This window comes from Onychomys torridus, chromosome 17, assembly GCF_903995425.1.
Source record: "Onychomys torridus chromosome 17, mOncTor1.1, whole genome shotgun sequence".
In the NCBI taxonomy this organism is placed as follows: Eukaryota; Metazoa; Chordata; class Mammalia; order Rodentia; family Cricetidae; genus Onychomys; species Onychomys torridus.
This window is the reverse complement of record NC_050459.1, coordinates 42099343-42125968: the sequence shown is the minus strand read 5'-3', so window position 1 is coordinate 42125968 and position 26626 is coordinate 42099343. Positions and strand designations below refer to the sequence as shown.

General features: G+C 41.6%; 1 protein-coding gene and 1 pseudogene across 8 annotated transcripts in view; both read left to right on the top strand.

Annotated features, from left to right (window-relative positions):
• Tenm3 (teneurin transmembrane protein 3) overlaps positions 1 to 26626 on the top strand; it is a 2620641-nt gene that overhangs the window by 2147730 nt on the left and 446285 nt on the right. For all 8 annotated transcript variants that reach the window (XM_036166444.1, XM_036166440.1, XM_036166445.1 and 5 more), the window contains one exon: positions 25070 to 25377. In XM_036166444.1, coding sequence (XP_036022337.1) covers positions 25146 to 25377 — 232 coding nt within the window. In that variant the 5' untranslated portion in view covers positions 25070 to 25145. The remainder of the gene's footprint in view (positions 1 to 25069; positions 25378 to 26626) is intronic.
• LOC118569235 lies at positions 18811 to 18923 on the top strand (annotated as a pseudogene).

Sequence of the window (26626 nt, the reverse complement as noted above, 5' to 3'; positions counted from 1 at the left end):
AGAGGGGGGAGAGAGAAGGAAAGGGAGGAAGAGACTTCTATTAAAATGACCGCTCTGAGTCCAGATACTGGAGAAGAGGACGGAAATGACTTTGATTTATTCCCTTCTGTATTTTGAGTTATGCGATCAGAAGTCTTGCATCTTAGCCAGTTAAGACACGGGATGCGTATTGTTAAGGTCATGGGCCTGACAATGGTGCTGAGCGTTTTGCAAAGTGCTGAAGTGGACAGTGGCAGCCTGTGTCCATCTCAGCCTCAGAGGTGACAGGAGTGGGTCACCGCCAGTGAGGCTCCAGTCTTTTCCTGCTTCCTATACATGTGCTGCTGTTCATTGTATCTTTTTAATGAGAGAACAGAGTGGCATGGCTGAAGAGAATGTGTTTTACCTTGGAAGTCATAGGTATTTGTAGCCAGTTGTGCGGGTGCGCATGCGCGTGCACACATATGCATGTGCCACAGCACATGTGTGGAAGCTTGCAGGACTCAGTTCCTTCCATCACGTGGATTCTGAGGGTTGAATTGGAGTTCCCAGGCTTGGTAATAAGTGCTTTTACCTGAGAAGCCCTCTTGTCCACCCTAACCATGACATTCAGAAGACAGAGCAGTGAGTTTCATCAAAGCAGTGAAATTCTTAAATATGATGGAATGAATCACAAACAATACAATCTAGTGATTTATTCCAAAACAAGTGATTTCATTTTGTCCTGAAGTGACCTTTGATCTTTTCTCTTAAGCTGGCCTTTTCAGTCTATCCATGATGTTTAGGAGGGAGGTCGGAGGGGGGTGGGTAGTATTCTTTGTAATCCACTGTTTTTTCTGTTGCTTTTGAATTATGAAGATATCCTTTGTACAGAAAAAATAATATCCAGGAGTGGTGGCTCATGTCTGTAATTCCAGAACCTGAAAGATAATTTAGGATTATCCCAAGTTGAAAGTCAGCCTGGGCTACACAGAGCAAGAACCTGTCTCAAACAAACACACCAAAAACCATGTGTGTGTGTGAAGGCCTGTGTGTATTTCAAAGGAAAATGAAAAGAATTGCCTGTTGTACATTTGTACAATTAAACTTTAGTGGCAAAGATGATTACATGTGTGTTTACTGTTTCCCATATTTCTTTAAACTTTCTTAAAAAGTCTCCATGTAGACTGGATGTTTCCAACAGGTAGAGATTTATTGTGGGCCAACCATAGCTTACACCATCCTACCACAGGGGGTTCACCAAAATTTCTTCCTTCCTTTGCTTGAAGTTACAATCAAACTTGGAGATTGTCTGAGCTTGCCTGCATAAAATTGTATTTTTAAATAATATCTACAAACATAACATACCCCTCCCTCTCTTATTGGCTTTCTGTCACCTCCTCAGCTTCCAGCACGAGGTACAATTTTGACAAGTAGCACAGTGAGATTTGGGGGGGGGGGGAGGAAGGGAGGGGGGGGGAGGGGCTGGAGTTACTTGAGGTTAGCGAGAAAAATACTACTGTCAATTTCAAATGTTTTTCTTTAATTATTGTCAACTCATGAATTACCAATTGAATGAAGAAGAAATACACACCTAAGACTGTCTTTAAAAGTCCCACTTCTGAAAGCGTTAGAGGAAAAAAAAAAGGGGGTCTCCTGTGACGCTAACCACAATAGCTCACGCCACTGACTTTTGATAGGTGACAGAGTGTTTTATTTTTTATTTTCTTAATTGTGAAGGACAGAATGAATACACTAGTGTGTTGTATATATATATATATATATATATATATATATATATATATATATATATATTTATGTCAGCTCGACACAAACTTAGACATCCTTGGAATGAAGGACTCTCAGCTGAGGGATCACCTCTATCAACTGAGCCTGTGGCCATTTCTGTGAAGTCTTTTTGCTGTGGCATGTTGACATAGGATGGCTCAGCTCACCACAGGCTATCTCACTCTTGGGCAGGGGGACCTGAGCTCTATAAATACTCAAGGTAGCTGAGCAACCCAAGGGAGAGCAAGCCAGTAAGCAGCATTCCTCCATGGTTTCTCCTTCAGCCTTTGCCTCCCAGATTCCTGCCCTGAGTTCCTCCCTTGGCCTCCCGTGATGGACTGGGAGCTGTGTGCCGGAGGACGATTGGGTTGTACTATAGCACCTGGAATAAGTTCAACATCTAACTAGGGAAACAGGGAGAGACGGTTCTCTGGAGTTAATAACTGCTAAGTACTGCTTCCTTGGCGTCTGGTCATGTGACTTTTGAATTCCAATGAGAGAAAGACAGAAAGCAAGAGGGAGAAGAAAAGGGGGGAAAGAGGAATATAAAGAAAATAAAAAGTCAGGCCCAAAGGACTCTTGATGAATAACACGTTTCATTTTAAACATGTGTTTAGGTTGTTTTAGCAACACACTAGCCAGTTACCTTAGAGTATCCCGCGGAAAGATAATTTTGGCTGATTTTATTGTTATTGTTGTTTGCTTGTTTTTAATTTTTTTCCAGTATTGAGTATTGAATGTTGGTCCTTATATATGCTAGACAAATGCTCTATTGTTGAGCTATGTCCTCAACCCTGTTAGTTTTTCCTTCCTTCCTTCCTTCCTTCCTTCCTTCCTTCCTTCCTTCCTTCCTTCCTTCTTTCCTTCCTTTCCTTTTTTCTGTTTGTTTGTTTGTTTGTTTGTTTTTGTTGTTTGCTTGTTGGTTTTGAGACAGTGTTTCACTATGTAGCTCTGGACATCCAGGAACTCACTATGCAGACCAGGCTGGCAGCATTCTGCCTACCTCTGCCTCCAGAGCTCTGGCATTAAAGCTGTGAGCTACTATACCCTGCTATGTATTTTGTTCTTGAGAGTGTTCCTCTGTAGCCCAGGCTTGCTGCCCTTAAACGTATGCTCTTCTTGCCTTCAGCTCCCTGAGTGCTGGTATTACAGGTTCACATCACTGACCCATGGGGTGGAAGTTGCAGTTCAGTTAATAGAACAGTTGCAGGCATAAGGAGCTGAATTCACAACCCCAGCACTCACATCAGAAGCTGAGTTAGAGTCACATGCCTGTAATCTTATCTCTGGAGAGGGACTGATAACTGGAGCTCACTGGCCAAGGCACTTAGCTGAATCCATGAGCTCTGGATTCACTGAGAAACTTCATCTCAGAAACTAAGTTGAGCCTAACTGAGGAAGACACCCTACATCAGCTTCTGGCCTTCACACATATGGGCATGTGTCTCCACTCCTTCGCCTACACAAATGCTTCTGGGGGTTGAGGGTATAGTTCCCAGTAATTGCCTCACACGCACAAGGTTCTGGGTTCAACTCCCAGAGCTATAAAAGAGGAAGGGATGCTTCTGTGTGTAGACAGGAATTTCTCCGGTCCTGCCTTGCCCAGCAGTCCAGACAAAACTCTCCCACCCTCGGTCCCACAGCCGCTTATAAAATCATCACTCAGAGGCTTGTATTAATTACAAGCTGTATGGCCTCTGGCTTCAGCTTCTGGCTAGCCAGCTCTTTCATCTTAAATTAACCCATTCCTATTCATCTATATGTTGCCATGTGGCCCTGGCATTACTGGTCTGCTGGCATCTTGCTGCTCCTTCGGTGGTGGGCTAATGTCTCTCTTGCCTTTGCCCTTCTCTCTGTATCTCTGCTTGGATTTCCTGCCTGGCTGTAAGCTTTCTTGTCATAGGCCAAAACAGATTTATTTATTATTCAATGAGAGCCACACATATTCACAGCATACAGAAAGACATCCCACAGCATCTGTGATCCGGACACAGCAGCTGTATAGCATCCCTGTGGGTTGTTATTTGTGGGTCATCTTTCACCTGTGTGTTTTTATTCTGCAAGCCTTTTTTGAAGCATCTCTGGATGTTGGAGAGGCAGCACTACTGTGTCAAGGGTCCCTGTATTCACAGTTCTAAAATGAAGATGCATCGCAGAAGGATATTTGATAATTTGTGATATGTAGTTTTCTTCTTTGTATCTGTAGTATTTTCCCTTTAACAAAGTGAAATGTTGTTTTTCTTTAAAAAGCTAAATAGAAAGGCATCATTAGTTATGACTGGCTAGTGGCAATGGTCAAAAGGAGATACCCACTTGAAGCCAAGACATTGGTGCGGAAGACAGTATTAAAGAATTCCATGATAAATCTGTATTTTATTTACTTCTAAAATGGAAAGATATCCAGGGCTTTCTTAAGGTTTGGGTTGAGAGCTACTCATCTGACAGGTCATTTTTCCTGGTGAGCGCTGATCTGGAGGCATTCTTTCTCATTTCCATCTGAGGAGACAGACTTCCATCATTAAGAACTGGGCTTCTGGGTTTGAAGACCTGAAATGCCCATGTTTGGGAATCATCACTTTGACTAATGGATGAGCGTGAGCACACATCATTCTAAGCAGCTCTTCACTGTGTGTCATTTTTCCAGCTCAGTTGACTTTTGATATATCTCACTTTATCAGCCATCGGGCTGGAAATTTCATCACTCTTGTATGCTTTTTGAGATTTTTTTCTTAGTGTTTGTTTGTAATAGTTTTTATGGGTGATTAGTTATGTGAATTTCAACCTTCTTGGTTGATGGGAGCCTATCTTAATTTTGCTCATGAAACCTGTTTCTTTCATAAACCACACAATAAAACACAGGTAGAATTTGAATTTGGCTTAAGCCTACCTTACCAAAATTAGTATATGTACTTTTCATGTCTGTTTAGTGCAGAACAAAAATCACTAAAATTATTTTCATTGGCTCCAGTGTTTGAGCATAAGCCTGTCCACCTGTGCGTGTACATCCTTGTTACTATGCTGGGACTCACAACTGTCTGATAGCTATCAGATGTCAAGATCTTACCAAAGCCCCACTGAACAGTATTATGACATCAGGCTACTATTTCTGTTCCTGCTGCTGGTGATCATTTTGCCTTAAAAGCTTTCACAGTCAAGTACAAGAATTGGTATTACCTGGCATCTGATTTTACCTAGTTTGCATGCATGCACCATTTCTAGTACTCAGATGTCCTGGATAGATGTACTGAGTTGATACAATACAGATCCGGTGTGTGCCTGTGCTGTGCTCTGTAGAAACTGTGTGACCGTGAATGAGTTACCTAATTCTGGAATCAAAGTTTTCTTATATATAAACAAAGGCTAATAAAATAGCCAACATGTGTTTTCTCTAGAAACTAAATGAAGTGATGTGTGTAAAAGAAACATTATTGAGTTATTACTATGATTTAGTTCTGGACATTAGCAGTTTTGGTGTTTGGTCATTGACTTGTTTTGTGCTGGGAATTGAACTTTGGGTCTTACGACGGTACAAAAACCAAAACAACAAAAAAAGAACACCTTTACCACTGAGCTACATCCTCAACCCTTTTTTTTGGCATAGGGTCTCTCTAAGACGCCCAAAATAGTTTTTAATTCACCTTATAGTCCAGGCAATCTCTAAACTTTCCATCTTCCTCTCTCTACCATATAACAGCTGGGATAACAGGCTTCTACCACTAGACCCAGCTTATACATTTTTTAGTCTCTGTTCAGAAACATTTTACACTACTCTGCAAGGATGTAAGAATTGTCCTATTAACTGGACATGATGATTTTTTTAATAGCTTATTTTTAACTCAAAGCTTTCTCCTCCTGTTATTATATTACATGTTTACCATGAGAATATTTTTCTCTGCCATTACTTTTTGACACACAAATTTCACCTCAATAAAAGTCAGAGAGACAAGTAAGTATAGTATGATTTTTCACATGATAGTCTCCTTGCTATTATCATCCCATTCTTGCATTCAGAGGGACATAATGAAACAATAATAATGCAGCTGAAAACTGTGTTGAGTGGAGACACACTAGAGACTTGTGAGACTGGGTAGGTACATTATGGTGAGTCTGGGCTTCTTCATAAGTTGTGCATAAGTGAGAGCAGCTAGTGAAGTGAGACCCATCCATCGGTAGACATCCCCACATCTTCGCCCATTCCATTTATTGTTCATGGAAGACCCATGGTGGTGGTGGGGTCTAGATGCAGAAAGTTCACCTGTGCTGGTGGAGAACCTGGTACATGTATCATGGTACATATGGCCACCACTGAGCATCACACAACCAAGCTAGTTTCAGGGATTTTTACATGTGTATGGACACATAGTCATTCTCCCTAGAAAGTCAAGAAAGGAGATAATGAAGGCAGTGAACCACTCTACTTAAAAAAGCAATAGATTGTTAGCAAGTAACAAGCCTTGAAGACCAGTGAGTGCAGGAATGAGGTTGCTTTTATTCTTTCCTGAAACTGTAAGGCATTGATTTACTATAGAAATAATTGCCTTATAATTGCGTGTGACTTTTCAATGCTGTTTGGAATCTTTTATCCCTTTTATTCCCACCAAAATGTTTAGTGCTTCAAAGTATGCCATAAACACTCTAGCGGAGCATTTGTTGAACTAGAAAATTAGGTGTGATTAGACTAATAAACCATTCTCGCAGGGAGTGAGCTATTCACAGGGATGTGAGTTTCTTCAGAATCCATTTTGATGGCATTCAGTTTTTTGACATTTTAGCCATAATTTGTCTTTGTAACTAACTGCTTTCAGGTAGGTCCCATTTCCGCTGTCCTGTTCTCCCTCTTTGCCTCTGCCACGTGCTGTCTTCTGCTTCTCTGTCTTGACCTTCCCCGGAAGGATAATTCCCACAGGAGGACCACCATCCAACTGCAGTCCAGTGTAGGTGTCTGAGTCATGGCACCCAAGGAGAGTGTGATGGGTGGTGCTTACCTCACCAAAGCCAGTTTCACACTCTTGGTGGCAGTGGCCATAGGAAAGCAACATTTGTGTATGGTTTAAAGATGGTGGGAAGGACCAGCGTTCTGGTAACATCATTGTTAGCTTCCTGAATTCTGCTGCTCTTACAACAGGGCATGATCCGAGCTATTTAGGAGAAAGCTAAGGTAAGAAGAAGAGCTGTAGTGTCTGGCTCTATCTGGTTAGACAACAGGGTATCCAAACAGGTGATCTTTTCCTATTATGTTTGTATGTATAAGTTACTCTGATCTGTACTTTATTTACTTAAAAAAAAGTACCCCCCATCTGTCCTCTCATAGAGCAGGAAGGCACATTTATATTTGAAATATGTTTCCTGATCTGGGTTAATGAAATAACTCATGAGAGCATATGTGAACATGTTTATGAATTAGGTTACGCTTTGTAAACATGTTATAAATGGATCTGGATATCCCCTACTTGACTCTTTGACTTATTTGGACCCATGGCTTACGGAACATTTACCACAAAATATTCTAACAGAAATTCAGTTATAGTAATTGAACATTCCTATGTATTTTTCAGCATTGTGATCATGACAAGTGTTTTGATACTTATAGCATTATGAACTCCATCAAAGGGAGCCCCACAGGTTCTAAAATTATGCTCATAGCATAACGGTAAGTCATGTCAAGTGTATACTTCATCTGCCTGTGTTTTGAGGTTTTCAAGTTGTATCTTCTAGGAAGAGTCTGTAGATAAAGGATGAGAGGAAAAGGCATTAGGTACATTAGTTGAAATTGGCATCATGTTGCCAAACTGTAATAAGCCTTAGGGGAGGCTCACTGTTGAATCTACTCAGTTGAATGCTGCAATTTCCCATAACAATTTAAAAGGCCTGCAGGCATGCTAAAGTCATAGCTGGATCTTTCAGTTAACACTCTGTAACATGACCCCAAAGCCTCATTTGCATCACAGCAATTAAAATATATTCCACATTACATGCTTACTACCATGTACTAGAAAAAATAATCCAATGAAAGGCGGCGTCTTCTAGAAATAATAATGAAAAATCAGGAAATTCACAATTTCTTCTTTGCAGAGTGGTACTAACATAGCATACATAGTTACTGGGGGTCTTGGTGGTTGCAAAAGGGCAGGGGGGGAAGAGCAGGGGAAGAAGATGCAATTTAGACTCTTAATAACTAGTAGTCAGGACTATTTGGTGACCCACATGAAATTAGGTTAGTGGTCTCAGTCTGCTCCATAGGTGACAGGTGTCCATTATGCAAAATAATTATTGTAATCAGTGCTAATTGGCCCCCTACTAGTAACTAGAAAGTAGAGGGACCAAAAATTAAATGAGTATTAAAATAATACACCTCCTACCTGCAGAAGTGCAGTCCCCAGCCTGGGGTAGAAACCGCCACCATGCCCAGTTGAGAAGCTTATGGAAAAGTCCAGTAGCATTCACATTGAAAGTAAGTATTTGCGCAAATCGGAGTCCTTTGCCAGTGCTACAACCAAATTAAATTAAAAATCCTCCTGGAACATAGCTGTAGTTGGAGTTTTCCTGCCTGGCCCAGAGTCAGGACAAATTTCTCTCACCCATAGCCAGGCCCATAGACGCTCAGACCCAACCAAGTAAACACACAGAAACGTACATTGTTTACAAACTGTATGGCGTGGCAGGCTTCTTGTTAACTGCTTCTTCTATCTTAAATTAACCCATTTCTATTAATCTATAACTTGCCACGTGGCTTGTGGCTTACCAGTACCTTACATCTTTCTTGTCATGGCCGTGGCTGGCGGTGTCTCTCTCTCCGCTTTCCACTTCCCAGAATTCTCTTCTCTGCTTGTCCCGCCTATACTTCCTGCCTGGCTACTGGCCAATCAGCATTTTATTTGCACAGAGTGATAGCCACAGCACATGGCTTATCACTATTAACTGATAGCACACCGATTTTGAATGAGATGAACAGCAAATTAAATTACTTCCCAGCGAAGCCACAGTGACCAGAATGAGATCCTATCTTCTCACCGATGACTGTTAGACTCTGGTAATGCCATTCTAACTGAAGAAACACAGACCAAATGGACTTACTTCAAATTGGTGTCGTGGTTTAATATCTATTGAGTAGCCACAGTTTACCAGCTTACCTTGAAAGTATGGTTTATTTAACCATCACCAAAACACATCACCATGGCATAACATAGTGGCAAAGGTCCAGCTTCGACACTTGGCAGCCAGTCAGCGCAGGGACAGAGGATACAGATTTCTCTGTGAGGCTACTGGAACACTCTTGCCCACACTGCCCTTTTGTGGTCAGGGAGAGCTTTGAAAGAATCTTGCTTCAGCAGACATCTGAGAAGTCAACCTTTTTATCTGCTGCCTAACTGCACTTCAGTTCTCCACCTTGCTTTGTAACTACCATTAGTGAAAGCCTAAGAAAGCATTGAATGGCTCTTCTTGCTCCCGAGACTTTGAGCTCACTATTGAAAGGGGCTTCCTTTGGGCCCACAGAGTCCCCCTCTAGACACATGAGCAACAACATGGCCCCCTCAACAGGTGCCCCCTGACCCGAGATGAACCATGTCTACTGGACTTTCAAAGGTTTATAGTTATGCACTTACCTATCTTTATGATGTAAGATATCCAAGAAACCCAGGGCTAAGTAACTGAATGCATGTTTCCTATTTTTACTTAACTAATTGGCAGCATTTATAGGAAACCATAGTATTTGAGTGTGCTGTGCATATGCACTTTACGGTTTGTGACTAAACGTAAGATGTCAAAACATTGAATTAGGTGAGTCTACACCTCGGGAAGCATAATTATGTTCCTTGATACTGCTGCATTTCAGTCTGTTGAAAAACAAACAGTAAACACTGATGACGAAAAATATTAAAGGGAATCGAATCTTCAAGAGTGACTGCAACAGCCAGCTCTGTGGGCTGGTTTTTAACAACATTGGCCCCAATCCCCATGATATTAGATATTGCATCTAGATCCGAGTAACCCACACCATCTCCACAGCACACAAAGAGGGCTTGTTTCTTTTTCAGTGTGTGTGTGTGTGTGTGTGTGTGTGTGTGTGTGTGTGTGTGTGTATCTATGCTTGTGTGTATCTATGCTTGTGTGTGTGCAGATACATATTTGTGTGTGGTATATATGTATATCTATGTGCATGTGCATGCACATAGAGCCCAGAACTCAACCTCACGTGTCATCTTCAAGTATGCCGTCTACTTCTTTCGAGACAGAATCTCTCACTAAGCCTTGAGCCCACCCTAGTCCAGACCCCCACTGGTTAGCAAGCCCCATAGGTCCAACTGGCTTCACTTCCCCGTGCTATGTTGACAGGCTTGTGCCTCCCACACCCAGCATTTTTATGGGAGCTCTGGGAATCAAACTCAAGTCCCCATGCTTAAAGCAAGCACTTCACCAGACTATCTTCTGGGCTCCCAGGAGCATTTCTTCAGCTCTTCGAACAACATCGGGCTCTCGGATGGAACCCGAGGTCATTTTGAAACCTTGAAGCAACTCTGTCTCTGGCCTGCCCATCCCTTTTAGAATATCCTCACTTCAAGGAGTAGGTGGGATTTGGGAATCTGTTCATACCTTTCTTTTTGCTCCACTGGACAACGTTACGTTGAGGGGTGACACTCCCTTCCAACACCAGACTCTTCTCTCTCTCTCTCTCTCTCTCTCTCTCTCTCTCTCTCTCTCTCTCTCTCTCTCTTCAGGAATCTGTGAAGGTGCCATTTGGCTGGGCTAGCACTTTTCAGAGTGAGATGAAAACTCTGGTAGGCAGTAGACAGAGTACATGTTTATTATAGCAATTGCGCCTGTGGGTTGCAGGGGCATGAATGACTGCAGTTATCCCTTATTCTCCAAGTACTTGTGGGTAGTTATCAGATGTCCACCCAGTTGTTACTAAAATCAACCTAACATGGTTCTTTCCACCTGGAACCTCTTAACCAGTTTCATTGCTGCCTTTGAAAGCTCTTCCAGTGTTTGCCTACTGCTTTCTACAACCAAGATGTAAATATTTGGATAATGTTATACATGAAACCCTGTTCTGAAATTATTGGTGTGGGAACTGTGCTTTCCACCTCATTCACTGACAGAATTTCTGAATAAGCTCATAAAAATTCAGAACCGAAATTCCATTCAAACATTTTAGGAAAATACCAGTTTCCTTTTGCATGTCTGATTCCTTATGCTCTGCTCGCATAACTAATCCATTTTTAACCCACTGAGCATTCCCAGATGATTCAGGTGTGAGCTTAATGGTTGTGGACATTATTCTTGGACATGGGACCAAGTTCTTGACTTAATGATAGTAGCTGGCTTTTGCCACATATGCATGTGCCAACCACCATGCTAAATACCTCAAATGTATTTTAATCTCATCTGATTTCCATGAGATAACTTTCTATAAGAAGTAAAAAAAGTTATTATTATATGCTTGTTAGAACCTTCAATACAGGAAACAAAGCCTTAAAGACTTTACATAGCCACTCGAGGCCACATGTCTCATCAATGGAAAACAGTAAGAGCTAGACTTTACACATGGGTTTGTGTGATTGAAACTCCTGCGCTCTCTTGTTCGCCACACTTGTATCAGTATGGATATTTTTAGTTGAAAAAATCCAGGGTAGGAACATATTGTTTCTGAATCTGTTTCTAAATCGTATTTCTGTCTCTGAGGTCTGTTTCTTCTTTATAGACTGCAATGGCAGGCAGTCTTTCCCCAGAAATGTAAACAAGCTCCAAGTTTACAACCTCCCAGATTAGTAACAACAGTGAAATGAGTAAGCTCATAGCCAGTGGCTTTATCAGATGTCCCCGGACTGACCTTACAGGCATGAATTAGGTCACAGCTCTACTCCTGCCCCAGTTATTGACATTCACTGGAGGGAGTTCCAGGACTACAGGGTTTGGAGTCTGCTCCACATGAGCCTGCTCCCTCATGGTCACTAAGGGAAGCACAGGTTTACAAGGAAGATTACCATTATGACCTGTAGTTGGAGTTCTCCTGTCCTGGGAGCTGGTTCCAAATAACCGACACAGAGGCTTAGTAGTATTTATAAATGCTCGGCCGATAGCTCAGGCTTGTTACTACCTAACTTGTACACTTATGTTAGCCCATATGTCTTGTCTGTGCTTTGCCACATGGCTTAACGCTTGTTACCTCATTTTCTGTGTGTCCTGCTTGCTCAGCAGCTGGCTGGCAACTCTCTTGACTCTGCCCTTCCTCCTCCCAGAATTCTCTGTGCCTGGCTGTCCCACCTATACTTCCTGTCTGGCTACCAGCCTGTCAGCTTTTTATTAACCAATGAGAGTAATACATATTCATAGTGTACAGAAGGATTATTCTACAACAGTGACCCCCATGAGAGAAACCTGTGTCTTATGGGTAGACCACATGGGGTGGAAGATAATAAAGAGAGTTGGGTCCATGTTCCCATCTGAAACACATAATATCATCAGTATCATTTCTTCTTATTCTCAGAGAAGCATCCTGGGAATGTTTTCAGTATATTCAAGTGTCTTGTTGGCCCTGGATTATCTTTCTTACTCCTCAATTGAGTTTCATTTGGTTTTCATCTTTGTTTTCCCAATACTGGGATCTCAGAAAATTTAAATATCCTGGTATTTCTAGTATGACAACCTCATGATTGTTAACAATGGGTCTCTTGATAACCCATTACAGTTCGTTAAAATTCTTTGCTAGTTTCTCTCCTCCCCTTTTCTGTTTCCTTGTTTTTGTTGTTTGTTTTGCTGTTGTTAAATTTTATTGTTTGTTTGTTTGCTTTTAGACAGTGTCTCATTATGTAGCTAAGCCTTCCCTGACAATTTCTGTGTAGACCAGACTCATCTTGAACTTGACATTTTCCTATCTCAGCCCCCTGAGTAATTGTATTATTAGTGAACTGTTTTTAATGGTTAGTTCTCCTCTTCTTCTAAGATTTTGATGTGAAGTCCAGTGATTAAGGGTACAGATTTGGAGACTTAGAATAAAACTCAGTCATTAAAGTGGTCCCAAGCAGACCAGTTTGATCCCCAGAAACTATGCAAAAAAAGCCAAGTGTGGAGATATGTGCTTGTCATCCTGTCCCTGGGGAGGCATAGATGGGGAATACCAAAATGTCCCTGCCAGCTAGACTAACACACATGTTAAGTCCCAGACAAGAGAGAGCCCTGTCTCAAACTAAAACAGTGAACAATACCACAGGAACAATGTCTGAAGTGGTCCACTGGCCTCCACAACATATACACATGCACCAGCACATTCTCTCTCTCTCTCTCTCTCTCTCTCTCTCTCTCTCTCTCTCTCTCTCTCTCACACACACACACACACACACACACACACACACAGAGGCACACACACACACACACACACATGCGCACATGCACCAGCACATACACACACATACAGGCACACACACACACATGCACCAGCACATACGTGTTCACACACACACACACACACACACACACACACACACACACACACAGGCACCAGCACATACATGTTCTCATACACACACACATGCATGTACCCAGAAACACAAAAAAGGCGACTTGGAATAAATAGGAATGGGTTCAAACTCTGATCAGCTGCTTTCTATGTGACCTTGGGCCAGTCATTTAATCCCTGTGGGCCTTAGTTCTCTTAATGTGAAATGGGGTTTATAATTCTTACTTAGCAACATTATTACAAGGGTTAAGTGGGGGCATATATGTAAAGCACCTGGCATTTTTTAAGCACTCGATAAATAATCAAGATAGAAATTAATAATTCACCAGGAGCTTTTCTGGCCTCTCTTATGGAGAGGAGTTCATGCAGCACTTAGGGGAATGACATCAACCCTTTGTCCCAGAAGCTCTTCCCACTGTCACCAGGTCCATCAGGCAGGACTTACAGGCACGCACAATGGAGCAAGCCCCAGCTGTTTTTAAACCCTCTGGACAGCCAGCTTGTCTTGTTCTTTAGGACCTGAGGTTTGGTTTCTGAGTTGGTGCTGCCTAGTTCCTATGGTTTATCCTCGGCCAGGAAATAAAAGGGAGAGCAGGGTTCTTGTGTGTGAGCCCCAGTGTGGTCCCTGTGGTGGCTGGATTTGAGACTTTGTCTTAGTTCTATTAATCCTACTTCCTTTTCTGTAAAACTGGTAAGTAATTCAGAATCGCCACTAGCAAAATGCTCAGTGTGGTAAAGTGTTTCGTGAACCGATGCTGTTATTATCAACTTGAGTCTGACTGACGGCAGCCGACACGTCTAGCCAGAACACTCATCCCTTTGAAGATGGAACCCTTCAACCAGAACAGAGCAAGTGGAACAAGATCCAACTTGGTCTCTCTGGTTTTTTACCTAGTGAGCATTTGAGGCCATTTTGATGCCATGGTGTTACATCTGTGGCATATAAATGGGTCCTTCGCTCATCCCTTCTGTCCAGATACAATTACTCCTAGAATTTTAAGGACCAGGCTCATTGCTGAAGCATAGGTGAAGAAAGTATGGAGTATCTGTACGGAGAGATGTGGTTTAAGCCGTGGTAGGAATGCATAAAGATGATGGGTTCTGGTTGATCCGAGCAGGCAGAAACTTCCAGAAATATTATTTACATTGTACTCTAGACGTCTCCAAGCTGGGAAGGCTTCATTGGACTCAGTCTGTTGGATTTTCATTTGTTCTAAAGTGTAGCGATTATAGCCTGCCTGCAGCCACAGTTTTGTAGCCGTGTGTCACTATCAACATGTGGATGAACTCTATTAAATATTCCTTTTATAATTTTTATCAGAAAAAATCATTTACATACTCAATCATGCCCCCCCAAACCCTTTAAATTGTTTTTGAAATCATAGAAGAAAACATTCCCATTTCACATTACTTCGTAAATAAGCCTTATTATCTGTTTTCTCTCTCTTCTGGCTGTTTTCATTTTCCATTTCCATTTGCTTATAAATATTTTTGAGAGATTTTTTTTAACAATTTGATGAGAATTAAGCCATTTTTCTTCCTGCCTAAGGCACTGTTCTATATATTTTCCAATTAAAACTTTCCCTGTACTCACTTCTCTCCGAAGCTATTTTAGCACCCTGTTCCTATTTATTTCATTATCCAAATTTACGTATTTGCTGTCTTTGTGAAAACCGTGAAGGATAGTCTTGAGTTTTAAAACAATGAGCTTCCTATTTATTATTTTTAAAATAAAGCTATGAACCCATCTTTGCTCACATATTGACAATGTGTTAACGGAATGTGTTGCAAGACTGTGCATGTTAAATATGTACACACCTATGCACACAGTCACACATACACAGATTCATAGAAAAGCCAAATAGCAAAATGTGTGGCTGGGAGAATTCTTTTCTTGGTTTGTATATGTTTTGGTTTTTACAAGGGACAAATTTTATGTGCTCTACACATGATTCCAATGAAAGAAAAGCAAACTCGGGGTGCTGAGCAGTGTGGGGGATGGCCTCTTCTTTCCTCAGCACCCAGAGGAGACCCTTTGTCCACTTGTAATACGGTCGATCTCAGCATCCATCCCAGCTCTCCCCAATTCTTCTCTCTGGTGTCAAGCTAGCATCACTGCTGACCACATCTCCAACCCAGTCCCTTCTCTATATCCATGGGGCTGTTTGAGGCACATTTCAGGCTGACTCCTTCCCTTGCCTGGACTTCTACATGAAGCACTGCCACCAAGCTTTCCTGTCTTCCCCCCTCCCTGTCCCCGGATACTCCACCTACTGAGGATTTTCTAAAATGAAAGCCTGCCAGTAATATCATTTGCTTATCACAACTCTGCAATCACCGCAGGATACAGGCGGAGCTTGATGAAGCTGCTTAGCCTGCCCTTTGCAGCCTGGTTTGCACCTTGGGGTCCCTCCACACTCACCTCAGGCCTCTCCCTTCGCTTGGTACCCTTGGCTCTCGTCCTCCATACCCTTCCAGGCTCAGTGTTTCCCGGGTTTTCCTCTCTCCTTCTGCCCTAGTAACCCTCAATCCTTTGAACTATGATTTGCATTCTTGTGCTCAGGCTAAATCTGATTTCTCCTGCGGGTCTCACCTAAATGACAGTTATTTACGCATTCATTCGTTCATTCCTTGATTCCATTTGTTTGTTTCAGAGAAGTCTGGTTTGGGCCCTTGATCTCAATTAGATCTCCACCTCTCGTTTCTCTCTCTCAGTAGTAGAAAAATGTAGACTTTGTGCGATTGTTCACAGCCTTTAGTTCTGCCATTGTTCTTTCTGCTCTTCCTGTACCCAAGTGAAAGTACAAAAGTCCTGTATCTGCGTCTCCATCCCCAGTGCTTCTTGACATGCCTGGCCAGTGATGGCCATTCTCTATATGCGCGGTACATGTGTAAAGAACGCGGTGATCAGTACGCCCCGTGTCCATCTGGGCCAGGCGCAGATCCACTTTTGTGTCTTCTCAGTTGCTCCAGTCCATGGCTCTGTGTAAGTCCTGCTTCGTTTTTCCCACTGACCTGACCCTGTTCTAGTGAATGTCGTGATAAGATCATTTGTATCAGATGTCGTGCTTGATATCTGTAGGTTAGGCTTTTCCTTTTATATTCGTTTATTCTTAACGTTTTTGGTTTGTTTTTAACAGTTCTGGGGATCTAACCGGTCTACTTACTTACTTTTAGCCTCTTAGTGTCTTAGAATGTGTTCACTGGGGACAGCATCAGATTGCATCCTGTTTTGAACTCCAATGTGAAAACCTCCGAGTTTTGTGGAGATTATTTCATATATGTATATAAAATTTTTGTTTAATATGGTTACTGACTTAGCTACATTTCTGTCTGTCACACTGACTCTTGTTTAAAAGCCCCACTATACTTCTTTCCTCTCTCCCTATACTTCTGTCTTCTTTATTACTTAATATTTTATTTCTTTTATCAATTCAATGACCCCCCCCGCTTATGAGTTATAACTTTTTGCCTTGTTATTTTGGAGGTGTAGAGTGTACAGTGCACGACGTCAGCATCCTTGGAAAGAATTCTGTCATTTTGTGTGCAGTAGAAAAAGCTTACACTACTCTGCTTCTCACTTCCTTCCTTTATGCTGTTCCTGGAGTATATTTCAATCACACACGTTATGAGCCCAGAAATACGTTGTTAACGGTTTTTCATTGCGCCTCCAGAGATTTCAACATTATCTGATACATATTCCCCCACATACTCAACATTGCCCAGTGCTCTTCTTTGCTTAGCATAGATTTGTGTTGTTGCTATGCCTCCTTTTCATTTGGGTGGCTTCTTTCCCCTTTTCTATGTCATAATGTCTGCTGATGATCAGCTGTAGTGTATATGAAAGTGCATTTATTTGAGCTTAATTTTTGAAATCTTTTCATCGGGCATAGAATTTCAGATGACATTCTTTCCTTCCCATGCTGTAAAATATATGTAAAATATATATGCCCTCCTGTCTGTATGCTTACAGTATTTCCATTTAGATGCTCTCAATATAGCACACTATTTTCTTTTCTTTGTCCTGAAAAGTATTTCTTTACTACTGGGTTTGTCAACAATTAAATGTGTTGGTGTAGTTTTCTTCACATTTCTTCTGCCTGGGACTTGAGGTTCTAGGATCTATACATTTGCAGTGTTCATCAAATTGGAAATATTTACACTCGTTTTTTTTTTTTTTCCTTCAGATATTTTCTGTGCTCTCTTTTGTCTTATCCTTCAGGGTTCTGTCATTACACTGAGTTCTTTTAGTGGGTCTGTGTCTCAGTGATGACGAGTTCATTGACAGACTTATCAGCCCATTAGTTTTAGTGTATATTGTTTCTGTTTGTCTTCCTGAGTTTGCTACCTCGCCCTTCTGCGATATCTAATTGACCGTTCTTCATCTTAGACATTGTAGATCCCCCCTACATTTGACTATAAGGGTTTTTTTATCCTCTGACTATTTAAACATATGGGATACAGTTATACGACTTGCAACCTTAGTTACTTTTCTATCACTGTGATAAAACACCATCACCTAGGAAACGTTTATTTGGGTCTTGCAGTTGCAGAGGGATAAGAGTCCATCACTGTCATGGCAGAGAAGTGCGGTCGCAGGTAGGCATCGTGACTGCAGTTGGTAGCTGAGAGCTGAGGGCTCACATCTCCAACCACAAACAGGAAGCAGAGAGGGAGCACTGGAAACTGTCCTTTTGAAACCCCAAATCCCAGTCCCAGTGACCTTCTTCCTCCAGCAAGGCCACACTCTCTAAACCCACTCAGCTAGTGACACTAGCTGGGGACCAAGTATTCAATTCCCCGGTAATAAAGGAACATCTCATTTAAACTCTACCCTATCACACCCCCCTTCATATCCATGTCTAATAACTGGCATCTGGGTCACTCAATTGGTGGCCTTTTCTCTTCATTATTTTCTTGCTCTTTTGCACACCTGGATAAGAAGCATTGTGGATTTAGGCTTGTTCAATGATGAATCCTTTTTTTCCCTACAATATTCTTTGGCTTTGTGAAGAAAGTTCAAGGAAGCTCTTTGGAAACAGCTGTTCATGTGTGGTCTTGTGTTTTGAGATTTATGAGGTGGGACCAGAATTGTCTTCCGTTTAGGCCTACATTCCACTTAAAACTGAAACATAGTTTCCCTAAGCACATGGCCCAGTGCAGTCTGGGGCTCTTGCATACTTTACTCCAGGAGCCTGTGGAATGGTGATAGTTTTGCCCTTGGCAACATTTGTGATCATCTGGAAACATGCTTGTCATGAACTTCTACTGCAGGCACTTAGTATGTAGATGCTAGGGATATCCTAATAAACATCACACTACAGTGTAAAGCCTCAGAAAAACACTGGTTTTCCTTCTAAAATGTCAGTGGTCCTGAGGTTGGGAACACCGCCGTTATCATCAGCTAGAAACTGATCCCAGGTCCTCTGCATGAACAAAAAGTGTTCTTAACCGTGGTATCTCCAGCTCCCACATTTGTTCTATTAGACAGAACAATAAATTGAGTTCCTGTGCCTTGTCTTGCAAGTAAGAAAAAGTTGATTTCATATTTATAACTGTTACGCAATATTATCTTTGTTAACTGTCGTGTTTAAAGAAAACACCTTGCGTGCTCACTTGGGCAGCACATACATATACTAAAATCAGAATGATACAGAGAAGATTAGCATTGCCCCTGCGCAAGGATGACATGCAAATTCGTGAAGCGTTCCATATTTTTGAATTGTTGAATCCAAGATTGGAAAAGCACAGAGACAAATAGCCAATCGAATGGAAGCACATGAATTATGAACCAACGGCTGTGGAGCCCCCAGCTGGATCAGGCCCTCTGGATAAGTGAGACAACTGAATAGCTTGAACTGTTTGGGAGGCATCCAGGCTGTGGGACCGGGACCTGTCCTTGGTGCATGAGCTGGCTGTTTGGAACCTTGGGCTTACACAGGGACACATGCTCAGCCTGGAAGGAGGGGACTGGACCTGTCTGTTCTGAATCCACCAGGTTTAAATGAGTCCCCAGGGGAGTTTTGGTCCTGGAGGACATGGGAATGGAGGGGAGGGGCTGGGGGGAAGGTGGGGGTGGAGGCAGGAGGGGGAGGACAGGGAAATCCATGGCTGATGTATAAAATTAAAACACATAATAATAAAATAAAATATAGAAAAAAAAAAAGAAAGAAAACACCTTGCATAGTGCTGACCTTCTCAACAACTGATTCTCACTACCTTGGTTTTTCTCCGTACTGGGATTCTCTCCGTAAGCATCACTTCTGTGACTTACAGTGATGCCCTTTTCTTGGATTCTCTTTCATATTTACTTGTGTTTTCAATGAACCATTCTCTGTGAGAAATTGGAAATCCAAATTATTGCTACATGCAAACTTGACATTACCAAGAAAGTTACCATAATATGATTTTATTTTTGTACTTAATTATTTCAATTCTTTGGTTTACAAGTTTGCCTCAGAAAATATGATTTTCTCTAAAAGGAACAATAGCAATTGATTTCCTCTTGTGTTCAATTGCTGTTAATATATTCAATAAAAAGAAATACTTCGAAATGTACACAATACAGGAAGTTATGTTTACTGTTTGATTAACATAACTGGTAATAATTCATAAATACTAACTTATTAAGGAAATGTGACTTGTAACAAAAAGGTGAACATTTCTTGCTATCGTATATGAATGACTTAATTTAAGTCTTTAGTCTAAAATGTTAGGGTGATAAGTTAATGTTTCTCCAAAATCTACTTACTCTTTCAGGGTAAATTTTTCAGCTAGAATGTGAGTGGGCAGGTAGTCTGTACTCAAAGTCTTCATGGTAACACTTGAGAATATGTGGTTCTTACAGAATGTAGACATCGAGACATGGGAGTGACTTTGACCAGCAGGTTCTTCTCTTTGGGGTTTACATGTTCATTTTTTATCTCAGCTCTTAGAATTTTAGAAATACATTTGATTTTAGAATGTCAGTGATAGGTCAAAAATTAGATTCATTGGCATCAAGCGTTTGAACACTACATAAACTCCAATGAAAAATCAGGTTAGTTTTAAGTATAGGATTTTTTAAAGTTGGTACTTAAGGATTTATTATTACTATCGTAATTAAGAACATGTTTTTATTAAGTTCAGTTTCCTGTCAGGTTCAAAGTGTGTTTAAATCCTATATCTGGGTGCTGGGGAAATAGCTTAGTGGTGAGGAGCGTTTGCTTCTTATGTAGAAGACGGGAGTTTAGTTCCCAACACCCACATGGGGGCAGCTCACAGCATCCTGTAACTCCAGCTCCAGAAGATCTGATGCTGTCTTCTGGTGTCTCTGGTCTCCTGCATTCATGTGCACATATACACATAGACACACACACCACAAATAATAAAATAAGTCTTTAAATACTGAAGCTGCAGTTGATGTTAGGGTGGATCTCTGTCAGCGTCCATAAAGCTGTAATGGCTTGCCCATTCATTTAGTTATTTGTTGAGTTACGTCTTTCAAGGACCAGATACTCAATTCCTTGCTGGTGCATTGCACCCCAACAGACCTTGTGAACCCCAAATATCATATGCTATAGTACTCCAAGTTCATTAAACCCACTGAACCTCATATCACAGTGCATGGCAGTGCTGCTTCCTCACATCTGTGACTATAAGGAGCTGTGGCTCACCGTCACTTTCCAGGATCACAAGAAGCACTATTCCACAAGTCACTAGCCCATCAAAAAGATCAAAGTTCAAAGTATAGCATCTACCCAATGTAGATTGCCTTCACATCATCACATGTGTACAGTTAGAAAATCAAGCGTATCCATCCTGTTAGGACATCTGTATTGAGAAATAACACATAACCTAGTTATGCAGATGTTTTAAGTCCAGCTGTGACTTCCAAAGTACTATGATTTTTTTTTTTAAACTGGCCCGTTTTTTTCAAGGAGGTAATGGAAATTGACTGTGTCCAAATGTCAGTATGCTGTTGGTCTCATATCAATTCACAAAGCATGTTTTTCGTTAACTTGCTTTGCAGTGCTTTATTGCCCAAAGGCAGCACCTCCTGCCCCATTTAAGTTTTTATGTGGTACCTGTGCACAACGACCTTCTCCTGTGTGAGACACCAGAAGTCACTGTCAAAAGCTGTTAGCCGTCTAGCACTTCTCAAGCAGTTACAGTCCTTAATCTTTTCATTCTCAGCCTTGAGTGGAGGAGATAACCCACCGAACTGCCTTTTGAAATCGTATTGCACTCATTGACTTCCATCAGAAACATGTCTGTAGTTGTAAGCATTACAGTGTAGATTAAATCCTCAAAGAGTTTGAGCTATATACAAAAGTGGCATGATAGATACAGAGAACTTTGTGTTGTTATGAGTGCCTAAGATCAGATTGCCTCTGTCTTTGATATTATATTTGATTTATCTTGATTCATCTTGGCAACGTAGAACTGCTTTGCAAACAAAACTTAGTTATCTGGTGTTATAAATGACCCATCATGTTAGAGTACTGGTCGGACATTGGTGGTGTACTGCTGTAGGGTCAGCATACACAAAGCTGAGACAGGATCACAGGTTCAAGGACAGCCAGGCCCGTATAGTGCAGCAAAACCCCTCATCCTCAAACTGGAAAAAAAAAGTCCAAGACCATTCTACCTACTAACAGAGAAACAGACAAATAAGAAAACATTAAACAGTGAGGCCATGAAGCAACCAGCTCAGTGGTGTAGTACTTCCCTACAATACCCAAGGCCCTGGGTTGGTTCCCAGTACCACAAAACAAAACTAAAGTTACCTTTAATGCCAATATCTTAACATTTAATTAATGTTACAGTATCACTTCTGTGACAATACTCTCGTGTTACCGTATCAAAGAACCACATGAGTAACTCATTTATAAGAACACAAAATTGGTTCATGAAAATTGAAATTGAATTGTGCAGCATGTCACAGGACCATACTTTGGGATATGGTTTTGCTGATCCCCTTCGGTAAGAATGCTAATTTCAAAACAGATATCAACTTAGGATGCAATGTGGAAGTTCTGCAATGCCTTGGAATTCCAAATGTCTATTACTGGAAGTGCCTGAACTATATTTTCGGGTCAGTTAAAAGGCTTTTTAATGACCACTTAATTTTGAGAGTCTATATAGAATTCCTCCAAAGAGCCAAATGCTAGTTTAGAAAGAAAATTTGTGTTGAACTTAAGACATATTTATTCAATGTGTCAAAGGATGAAATTATAACAATGTAATTTAAAGATCATTAAGGCCAATTAATGTCTTTTTCTTAAGATTTCGGAATCAGGCCACTGATCACTCTGTACCACAGAGCTGGTATTTTAATAGGCTCAGCAGACAGGATGGTTTTTATAAACAGAGAAGGCTGTTTAAAAAAAACAAAAAACAAAAAAGCAGAAGCAAAGAGCAATGACCAATTATTTGGAAATTGTGCTTCCCATAAGGTGAGAACAGAAAGAGAATCTGGTTGGCCAGCAGTTTCTTTCAGGTTAGTTTTTTAAGAAAAGCAATGAGGCCATGGTTACCATATTGATTGAAACTGGCTCCTTTGGCGAACTTGCATGAATCTCTTTCTCAGACCAATCAAAGGGTAATCCCACAGTTTTTGCTCTACACCCTAGCATGTGTGACCCTTTGGGGGCCTGGTGTAGGAGCCTAGTCCCCATATAACCTCCTATAATTTCTATTGAACAATCCCACTGGAAAGCATGTTACTATTTCACTAACCAAATGGAGGCTCCCTTTGAGCAGTAACATTTTTTATTCATTGCTGGGTCCTCAGCACTTATGCAAGGCATTCAGTAAATATTTACTTAAAATAATTTCTGTCTTGTTGGAATAATAAAAATAAGAAAACTCATAAATTTTCTTATAGTCTCTGTCACATTAGCCTAAGTTATGTTTCGTAGTGATCTGAAAGGAAAGCTACAATAAGGAAATTCAGGTTTTATTAAGAACTCTTGGAAGAATTGGTAAGAGAATAATGGAGTAGTGAATCAGAAAGTCAGTGAAAAATAGTTATTAAAAAATAACGTCACGGGCTGGAGAGATGGCTCAGAGGTTAAGAGCACTGGCTGCTCTTCCAGAGGTCCTGAGTTCAATTCCCAGCAACCACATGGTGGCTCACAACCATCTGTAATGAGACCTGGTGCCCTCTTCTGGCCATGCAGACACAACACTGTATACATAATAAATAAATAAATCTTAAAAAAATAAAGTCACAATAAAGGAAAAAATGATGGAGAAATGGAGACTCTGTTTGAACAATATGAAATATTAATAACTACTTTGAACTGCCTAGTTCAATTCAAAAGTAGAGAAATATGGGACCCCATTTGAGGAAAGCCCTCACTGGTCATCCATGCAGTGGGGCATGGAATCTGGGTGAAGACATAGCTTGGGAAGAGTTCCAAATATTTGTAAACACACCGTGGTGGGTGTGGTCATCCCAGCCCAGAGTTTTAGCCCACTTTGAGTATCTGGATGGAAGGCAGCGGCTGAGAGTGAGAGGCTTGGGAGCTGTCTTGGTAAACTGGAAAGAGGAAGACTATAGGGTAACTTCTAACCGTTAGTGGTACTGACGTGGGAGAATCAGAGGCTAGCAGACGCCACACCAGAAGCACAGGAAGGAGCTGTGGGATGCATCTAATGAGCGTCCACAGTGAAGAAGGGGCAAGAGCCTCTTCTGCCTGGGGAATCTACATGGAAGAAAATACCTAAGTGGAAGTCACAGCCGTATGGAGTCAGAAGCCAAGAGAGGACCCGGGGCTAGCCAGGAGTCTGTTTCGAGTTGATATGGCATCAGTGGGATAAAGAATAGATTTAGGAAGGTGGGATTGGGGTGTGGCAATACACTGAGGATGGAAGACGGAGCGCCCGGGAACCTTCAGGTTAAAATGAAGGACGAAACAAGACCCAAGAAGAACAAAAGAGGATCACAGAAGCTGGATTAGCCTTGGGCATCGTTCCCTCTTCCAGATAGCAGCGGGTCCTGAGTCCTCTCCACTGTCACTTCAGCAAATTCAGGGAAAAAGACAGTTGCTAAGCAAAGAAACACAATTTGCTCTGTTCCTTCTAACATATTCTTGCGATAGGCAGCTTAAAAAAATAAAAGAAAGGAAAAAAAGAAAAAAAAAAAGTGCCCCCGTCAAATTAGCCACTCAAATTGCCTTAAATATCAGGGTAGAACTGATTAAGTTCACATGTGAGGGAAGAAAATAAGCGCTTTTTAAGAAGGGGGGTGTGGGGGGGGACCAGCTCTTTCCATAGTTCAAGACATTTAGGTCCTTAACACATGAAAATTGCCCTCTGAAGCAAAAGGTCTTTGTTAAAAAAAAAAAAAATGAATAAACTATTCAATGCATTTGATGAAGTTCCAGCTGTAAGAATCTCCCAATTTGTTCCTATGATTTAAAAAGGTGAAAAAATAATAATAACATGCTTTTTTTTTCCCCCTTTGGTAAGGAAAAGAAAGGAAATTTGCTTGCACAAAAAGTAAATACTATGGGAGAAAACTTTTCCACTACGGGATATTGAACAAACTACTGCCCCCAATTTTCAGTTGGCTTCTATAGTGATATTCAAGCTTGAGTTTAATTTTTGTTTTGTATTAATGTGGTGGTGGTTGCGCGTGGGGTGGGGGAATCAGGTCACGTGCTTGGTGCAAATGTCCAGAGCAGAAAGTGCGTCACACCTGTTGGCATTACAGACTGTGTTTGTTAGAATCTTACAGAACTCAATTCGGTATTGAAAAATGGGGGGCTGTGGCTGGCAAAGCTACTACTCTGCACCCCATCAGTTGAGGAGGCTGGAAAGGGGTCAGCCTGCGGATGACGGTTACGCTGACGTCATGCCAACCTTTTATCTTTGCAGAAAGGCCAGTGAGGATCGAACTCTGAGCGTGAAGTTCTGACGAGCAGGACCCATGTGCGCAGAGAAGGAATGAAGTATGGATGTGAAAGAACGTAGGCCTTACTGCTCCCTGACCAAGAGCAGACGAGAAAAAGAGCGGCGATACACAAACTCATCTGCAGACAATGAGGAGTGTAGGGTCCCCACACAGAAGTCTTATAGCTCCAGCGAAACCTTGAAAGCTTTTGATCATGATTCTTCGCGGCTGCTTTACGGAAACAGAGTAAAGGATCTGGTCCACAGAGAAGCAGACGAGTATACGGGACAAGGTAGGTACATACTCCAGTTAAACACAGGGCATGTACGCATGCGTCTTCCTAACTTAGAGGTGCCCCTGGGTTTCAAGCCCTAGAGGATGGAATGATTATTTTCTTTGTCCTGAAAGCTGGTTCTGGTTTTGAGATACCCAATGGGTGACAGAGTACACCAGATGAGAGGTAGAAAGCCACCTGCCTGACACGTGGGTTCACAGACCTGGGTATGGACACAGGTGGAAAATAATTCCTCAGCCCCACATCTATGCATGTGTGGAGATGAGAGTTCTATGCATGATCGAAGTGTGTGCACAGAAGCCTGAAATTCAAGTTTTTCTTAGTTGAATGAAGACACTCACAAACACTGCTATTAGAGTTAGAGATGGTGACGAAAAACAGGCATGGAGAGAGGAACACCTCACAAGAACCCACGAGAATAGAGTTAGGGTTCTAGATAATCTCACGTTCCAACCAGCCCAGCCATCCACTAGTGTCTAGATTGTACAAGAGTGAGCCATGGAACGATTCCCTTTTTTTTTTCTCCCATGCAACTGCATACCTTAACACAGCCCGGCATTTCCCAGATGACCCGATGGCTTGGTCATTTGCATATATTTCTTGACCCTTTTTACACCCTTTTTCTCTGCTCCCTGTCTTACCAGTAAAACAGTAACTCCATCCTAGAATGACTGATCCTCATACTTTAAAGCAAGCAGCTTGTTTTTAAAGTAAGGCATACAGTTAGTTACCTTTGGCTTGTAGAGTATTGAGATGTGGGCAAGATTCCCCCAGTAAAAATAAAACCCTCTTACATGTGCATTTTAAATTCCATAAAGCTAGGGCCCCTTGGCTAATGTCACCAGGAAAGTAGAAGAAATGGAGCTTAGTAATCAAGGATAGATGCATATATTTTCAGTCACCTCACTGACAGCCGCGACTAAGAACTTGACATGACATGGAGGGAACTTCAGGAAGTGATGATGCGGAACATCTGCCGTCCATGATCCCAACACTTGCCCGCACTGCTTTTCTCCTCTGCAGTGCTGGAGGAGCCATTTTAAATGACGTGCATGGGGATTCATTTGTCCCAATCAGGTTATATTCTAAAATAAATCCATTGGATTTCCTAGAGAGAAATTCCCCCTCAAAAGCACGCTGCACTAAAAACTGAAATCTCGTGCAAAGGGACAAGACAGCTTCAAATGTTTAATTCAGTTCAAAAGGGATACAGAACGCGTTTGGTGTGTACCCTTGCTGAGTCAGG